The sequence below is a fragment of the Cibotium barometz genome, chromosome 19 (assembly GCF_041138505.1).
Source record: "Cibotium barometz isolate CiBa-2024 chromosome 19, ASM4113850v1, whole genome shotgun sequence".
Classification (NCBI taxonomy): Eukaryota; Viridiplantae; Streptophyta; class Polypodiopsida; order Cyatheales; family Cibotiaceae; genus Cibotium; species Cibotium barometz.
The window spans coordinates 38,127,721-38,135,041 of NC_141064.1; the positions used below are offsets into that span (position 1 = coordinate 38,127,721).

Genomic DNA, 7,321 nt, shown 5'->3' on the forward strand with positions numbered 1-7,321 from the left:
TCTGCGAGATGATGGTGCTGTATTGTTGAGATATCGAGCTCACCTAGTGAGGCGGTGGACACTGATGACCCTCCTGGGAGATAGGCCCACACTTACACCACTGGCATGGTTGGTGAGATCATGCGTGATATGCGGCCAGTGGGATTACAGGCTATGTGATAGCCATTCTAGAGACTAGCATAGTTATAGCGTCAGCTCATTTAGTTGGGTTCACACTACAAAGAACCCTACTATGTATTTGGTTGAGTACCTTTTCATATGTGAGTACTCTTATCTTTGTATATGGTGTGTTGAGTGTTGTGTGAAGAAGAAGAAGATTTTCAGCCTCTCACCTTGTGTGTTCTCTCTTAGGGTTTTGTGAGTGTATGTGTGTGCTTGCAAGAGCTCAAGCTCTCCTTCTCCCCTGCATCTTTTCATGGTATCAGATCCTGGTTCATGCTAAGGGCTAAGCTGCAAGCAAGAGAAGCACAGGAGAAGCGGTACAAGGGTAAGAGCTTCAACTACTCTTCCCTACTTGTGTTGGTGACTACACCCTTGTCGTCGGGAGCTCTACGACGGAGGCACCGGCAAATGATCTCTGATTGAGGAGCTTTCTTCGCGGAAGTAAACTTATAGGGCAACTATACTGTCCTATCAGACTAAGTTTTTGGGCCAAAAATGGGTTTCGGGCGCGTCAGGACCTCCGTTTTTCCAGAAAGCAGGCGATTTCGAGCACTACGGGTAAGTCATCGATTCTCTGCAGAACTCTGTTTTAAGAACTGCAGGAAGACAAATTGGCTGTGTAGACACTCTGTGTGCTACAAGGAGGTCAACAGTTGCCATTGGATATATGTATGCACATTGAGGTCACTGGTTGTGACATTTGAGTAAACTACAGTACCGCTGTAGAAAATATAGCAGTTTTTGTGCACGACAAACCAAAGTGCTGTTTCTCATAAATTTGTGTGTTTGGCAAGATGTCAAATGATGGCATAAACCAGATTGTTGCTGAGAAGCTTGATAAGAACAACTTTCATGCTTAGAGGTTCATGTTGACAAATTTTCTGATGGAAAAGGGTTATTGGGACTATATAGAAGGTGAGCATGAAGAGGCACCGGAGATACCGGAGATCAATCCAACTACTGCAGATGTGAAAGAGTTTAAGGATTGGAACCAAGGAGCCAGAAAAGTTATGTATTGGCTCTCTATCAGTATACAGGACACCATGATTGGGCACATACAGGATGCCAAGTCCCCCAAGGAGGCATGGGACACCTTGGTAAAACTCTATGAAACGAATACCAAGGCACGAAAGATACAGTTGAAGAATGAACTTCATACTGTGGAGAAAAAGATTGTCTGTGAATGAATATGCATTGAAGATTGAGGGTATTGTGGAATCCCTTGCATCTATTGGTGTTTCAGTAGATGATGATGATAAGGTGGAAGTCTATCTAAGTGGTCTTGGGCCATAATACAAGGCGTTCAAGACGTCTATTCATACTCGAGAAAACATTCCCAATTTTACAGATTTGGTATCTATGTTGATTATAGAAGAGAAGAGCTTGGGTGAAGACCAACAGTCTTCACAAAACAAAAACAATTCAGAGCAACAAGCTTTCTACATAAGTTCAGCTACAAATTTTGAAGTAATTAACCAAAAATACAACATGACATCTCAAATCAACATAGTATGCATCCCAACACTTTGAATGATTATATGAAATTAACATATAATCATTAACTAATAATTATATGAATGATCATGCTAGCATTTAAGACTCGTTTTTATTTTCATCAAGACACATGAAGGCACACGATAAAAGTTTACAGATAAAATATTCTCCTCATGCACATGCACATGCACATGGACGTTGTTCCACACAAACAATGCTATGATTCATTAGGAGGTGAATGGTGGGAGGTCTAAGATGATGCCATTGATGGGAGCCACATGTGACGGTTGGAAAACAACACTAATAAGGTTTTAAAGAGCACAAAAACCGAGACGAATTAATTGAGTTTTCTTTTTTGGTCAGCATCCGCCCCTATTATGTGTGACATTAAAAGATTGAACTATGGAAGGATTATAGTTAAAGGCTCGTAATCTAAATTGAAGCCTTCATCAAAGACAAATCATAGAGAAGAAAATGTGTTAGCTAGAATACTAGGAGGGGAGATAGATCAAGACTTTCCATAATTTCAAGTAAGGCTTTCCATAATTTCAAAAGTCAAAACGATGTCATGGTGGCTCCTATTTTATCCACTACAAATAAAATTTCCCTTTAAAGAGTTCACAAGACAAACAAAATATTATGCTAATGCCTACATTTACGTATTGTGTGTGACATATGAAAAGATTAAATTGCGGAGGGGCTTTGAGGAAGGACCGTACTATAAATTGAAGCCTTAGTCAAAGAGAGAGCATACAACAACTAACAACTTAGAAGTAATAAGGGGTTAAATTAAGTAACATGTACCCATAACTAATATGGGGTTAAGTAAGGAGTAATGAAGGTTTAAGTAACGTGTGGCTATAAGTGGTGCGCTTAACTTAGGAGTAATAAGGGGTTAAATTAAGTAACATACACCCATAACTAATATGGGGTTAAGTAACAGGAAGGTTAGGTTTAAGTAACGTGTGGCTATAAGTGGTGCTTGATTTAGACACCCCTGTTAAAGAATGATAATAATCGATGTATACTAATCATACTAAGCCCAGTACTCTCTAGGCTGATGAGATTGATTGGTAATCCTCAGATCTTGTCCTTGAAAACCAGCCTCTCCGAACGGCCCAAATGATTGCAAATGCGGTCAAGCCAAGCACAATTACGATTGCTACAACGATCAGCGCAATGTAAGCAGGTGCCAAGCCCCTCCTGCGGCCTGCAATTACAGATCGCATTATGTTAATTATGCCAACTTAATCCAAAACGTAATAATCTGTATTTGGCAAGAAATTACGCATGTAGCTTGCCTCGCGTTACGTAGATCGTATAGGTCGATGATAAGTAACGCTCCGCCGATACGTAGATTAGTATGGATATCGTCTCCCCCCGCCCTCCCAACGCGATCATAGAGCTGGCCACTCCACTCTGAACTGACGTGCCGTTCACGCTAACGGTGTAACCTGCATATATCTACCCACCAACGCACTCATGTCGTTACCAACGTATCACAGCGCATATGTTTAGAAAAATATTCAGCACCTACCTCATCCTCCGGCAAGTAGACGGTCACTTCGAGCTCGGATACGCTGCTGGCCACGGATGCGCTGTACGTTAAGACGGACTCGTTAAAAGCCGGGGTAAGACTGCCGGAAGAGAGGGTTATGGCGGAGAGCACGGCTTCTGAGGAAGGGGGTGGGAGAGGGGGGGACGACGTAGGAGGGGAAGAAGGAGGCGGCGGCAGGCTCGAAGGAGGGGGTGGAGAAGACGGAGGAGAAGGCAGAGGAGCTGATGGAGGAGAAGGCGGAGGAAATATTGGAGGCAGTGAAGGGGATGGAGGTGATGGACGCGGTGAAGGAGGTGGAGGGGGTGGAGATGATGGACGCGGTAAAGGGGGTGGAGGTGATGGACGGGGTGAAGGAGGTGGAGGGGGTGGACGCGGAAAAGGGCGTGGAGGTGATGGAGGAAGTGGAGGTGGCGGAGGCAGAGGCAGAACAGGAGGCGGAGGCCGGGGAGGCGGCAGCTGCCGTAGTCCGCCTTCATCGTCCGACAGTGATAACACGGTGAGGCGGCCATCGACGGTTCCATGTGGGGGAACGCCCCAACCATATAACGGCAACTTCCTCTCATCGGCAGCAGTGCTGCCACCGGAATCGTTCGAAGCGAAGCCAAGAGAGAAGAGCAGGAAAACAAAAAGAAAACGTCTACCCATATCTAAGGAGCCGAAGGGACTGCAAGTCTGTAACAGACGACTCTACGTTTACACCAACTACAAACCTCCTGTGAGATTTTGCACAAGCTCTGCGGCCATGATCACTGGCTGTGGCAAGACCTAGACAAAGAAGCTCGCTTTTTATCGAGGCCAAACACGTGCTTTTCGTTTCCAAATTACTTTAATGATCATTCCATGGCCCATTTGCATTTGTATATTCACGTAGGAAAACCGCTTTTCAAAATTGGATTTCTAAAGAAGGCCACGTCACCTTAGAAAATTGGGCTCAAAAAGAATGCATCGTCTAGCAAAGTACCTTTGTAGACCTCTAATTTCAAATACAAATATACCCACAAGCACCCATAGTCTAGTGGTAGAACGGTTGGGTCCTATTTATGGGGCCCGGGTTCGATGCCGATGAGCTGTGTGATGAGCATTGGTTGTGAGCCGATAGAGTAATCTACCTTCCCAGTAACCAAATTTCCACCCTTTCTATCAAATTGGGCTTCAAAAGAAGGCCACATCACCTTTCAAACCTACCTTTCAAAGATGGGTTTCAACAAAAGGCCATGTCACCTTTGAAAAGTGGGTTTCAACAGAAGGCCACAGTGGCACACGAAAATTTCACCTTTCACCCGGTTACACACACCATATTACTCACCTTTCAAAGGTGGGTTTCAAAAGAAGGCCACGTCCTAGAGGCACATGGGAATTTCACTCGACTACACACACCATACTACTCACCATGAAAAAAAAAGGGCCACGTCTAGCAAGGTACCCTTGTAGACCTTTAATTTAAAGTCCAAGATACTATGCACAACGTGATGGGCATTCTAGGATTTAGGAATCAATACTCAACTGACAATTTGCCCCCATTTCCAATGGCATTAACTCACTTCCATGACTTACATACACATGCAAGCTACATACCTCTCTTAACGATGTCAGAAGTAAACTTTTTGGTCTAGCAAAAAAGGATGGCCTTCATGCTCAATGTGTTTTTATTGAAAAAATGCAAAGGTTACCCAATTTAATAACTAAAATTTCAAAACTGTGGATCAAGGCCATACAAAAGTGCAATGGCATTTTTCTCAATTTGAGCCGTGAAAATTACCCTAAAGAACAATTTCATTCTAACCCTATCTCTTAATTCGGAGTAATTGCATAAGACCCTATGAGAAATTCCATGCACTTGACACCACCTTTTCGCATTAATGCCCTTTAAAGCTTTGTAAAAATAAGAAACACATCCATTCAATAGGTAGTAAGGACTAAGTAGTAAGGACCTGACATTTTGTTGTGCATCAAACTTTCAATGAGGGTTGTCCATCAATTGGATTCCTTCAAGGCACTCAATACATATTTTTAGAAGTAAAGCACCTTAAACATTAAATGATCTTTGTAGATTAGCATCACCCATAGTCAGCATAATTTGTCTACATCATTCACATCCTTTATGCACCTTAAATATATATATATATATATATATATATATATATATATATATATATATAACTGGTTATAACAATTTATTCATGTGTACATAGCATCGATAAGTAGATGTGTACCTCTTTGACATTATTATGTTCTTTCATAAATAGTAGCTCATAATTTAGATGATAAACCAAACAAATCAATGCAAGGGTGTTGAATAGTATCTCTTTGGCACATTAATTAGACACTCAAGTAAAAACACTGAAATACTTTCTTGAAGTGAGTCTAACAAAACAAAACCAAGTTACATAATTGCACTCATTTTATGACTAGAAAGTTGGGTCTAGAAGGCTAAACAACATCACAAAATTCTATTTAAAGTATATACCCTAGCCTAGGCCTCTGCCTGTGCCTTTTTTTTTGGTGGAATTCAATTTCGCCATATCTTCTGCAACTCTGGTTCTTTCTTCACGAAAATTTACAAGCATATTGTTCTCCACCATAGCCCGTTTTCTCACATGAACTTTCTCTTCTCGCACCATAGATAGCTATCTTGATGTGAGGTGGCATCAAATTCTAGTGAGTAATTATCATATGTTTAGGGTTTGTCTTTGTTTTGTCTTAATGTGAGTAATGATCATAGGTTTAAGATTTGTTTATGTTTTGTCTTAATGTGTTGCTGTTTATTTGAATCTCAGGAGCAAGGTTGTGTAAATCAAAGCAGTAAGTTGCTGTTTATTTCCTATTGTTTTAATCTTTATTTGTTGCTTTCAATCTTCTTTGCACAGTATTGATTTGAAGTGGCATAAAATACCACAGTAATGATCATAGGTTTAGGATTTGTTTATGTTTTATCTTGATATGTTGCTGTTTATTTTCACAAGAGCAACAAGGTTGTGAACAATAAGTTGCTGTTTATTTCTTATTGTTTTTATCTTTATTTGTTGATTACAATCTTCTCTGCACAGTAATGATTTCAAGTGGCATAAAATACAACAGTAATGATCATAGGTTTAGGGTTTGTCTATGTTTTGTCTTGATGTGAGTAACGATCATAGGTTTAGGGTTTGTCTATGTTTTATCTTGATGTGTTTATGTTTATTTTCATAGAAGCAACAGGGTTGTGTAAATCAAAGCAGTAAGTTACTGTTTATTTCTTGTTGTTTTAATCTTTATTTGTTGCTTACAATATAACATATATATTTATTAATCATGCAGTCTAGCTTTACTAATTTAGATATCTTCAAGGAGGGAAAATATCAGTAATTTTCACACAATGGAGGTGTTTAACAAGAGAGATGATGAAGATAACTGGATCCCTGATTAGTACAGTAAGTTAAATTGGATTTTAATGCGACCAAGTACTCATGGCAATTTCAACGTCAAGCTCAAAGATGTCACAGACCCCAACAAGCAATGGCAAGGTAGAATCATAGAGTTCAGGAGACGCACAAATGGTATGAGTACAATAACAGAGGCTTTCATTCAACATGTTTATATGCACAAAGATATTTGAGTGCATCATGATAACTTCAGTGAAAGACATAAGCCTAATAGTAAGTTTATATCTTTGTGCTTTGCGTTCTTGTGATTTGAGTCCATGGTTATTAGATAGAGTTTTAATATAAGCATGTTTGTTGCTTGCAGCTTCATATCCATCCACTCTGCGCATGACTGGTAGAATGTAGAATGTTTTAGTGGAAAGTTAAATGTTTTACATGTAGAGATAGGTGCCTTGATCTATGACAATAAGACTGTAAGAGAATTGGCATCTCAGAATGTTTACTTTTATGATTCATTGTATGATGTGGAGAGACATAGTTTGGAGTATATTCCACTACCACTGTTGTCTAGCCCTAGGAATGGTATAATCCTAGCTTAGACATGTCAGAAGCATGTAGGGTAAAGATAAAAACTGATGTTCATGCTGCCATGAAACCATCCACCACAGGCTCTAGAGATGTGCATCTAAGTTGGTTTGTACCATTTAGTTTGTTTGCACATTTTTTTGGATCCTGTGAGAAGTAG

General features: G+C 40.3%; 1 protein-coding gene across 1 annotated transcript; it reads right to left on the reverse strand.

The window, feature by feature from the left end:
* Positions 1-2,357: 2,357 nt before the first annotated feature.
* LOC147628554 (uncharacterized) lies at positions 2,358-3,976 on the reverse strand. Its single transcript, XM_086813738.1, has 3 exons — positions 3,194-3,976; positions 2,958-3,120; positions 2,358-2,866 (listed from the first exon to the last, which is right to left on the reverse strand). The coding sequence occupies exons 1-3, from the start codon at positions 3,857-3,859 to the stop codon at positions 2,709-2,711; spliced, it is 987 nt and encodes a 328-aa protein (XP_086669864.1). The 5' UTR covers positions 3,860-3,976; the 3' UTR covers positions 2,358-2,708.
* Between the last annotated feature and the right edge of the window lie 3,345 nt (positions 3,977-7,321).

Bases quoted from the DNA above. Each gene is read 5' to 3' on its own strand.
- LOC147628554 (XM_086813738.1), bottom strand. From the start codon at position 3,859: ATGGGTAGACGTTTTCTTTTTGTTTTCCTGCTCTTCTCTCTTGGCTTC. The intron at 3,121-3,193 runs GTAGGTGCTGAA...GTTGGTGGGTAG, and splicing joins TCTACTTGCCGGAGGATGAG to ATATATGCAGGTTACACCGT. The intron at 2,867-2,957 runs GCAAGCTACATG...CTGTAATTGCAG, and splicing joins TACGATCTACGTAACGCGAG to GCCGCAGGAGGGGCTTGGCA.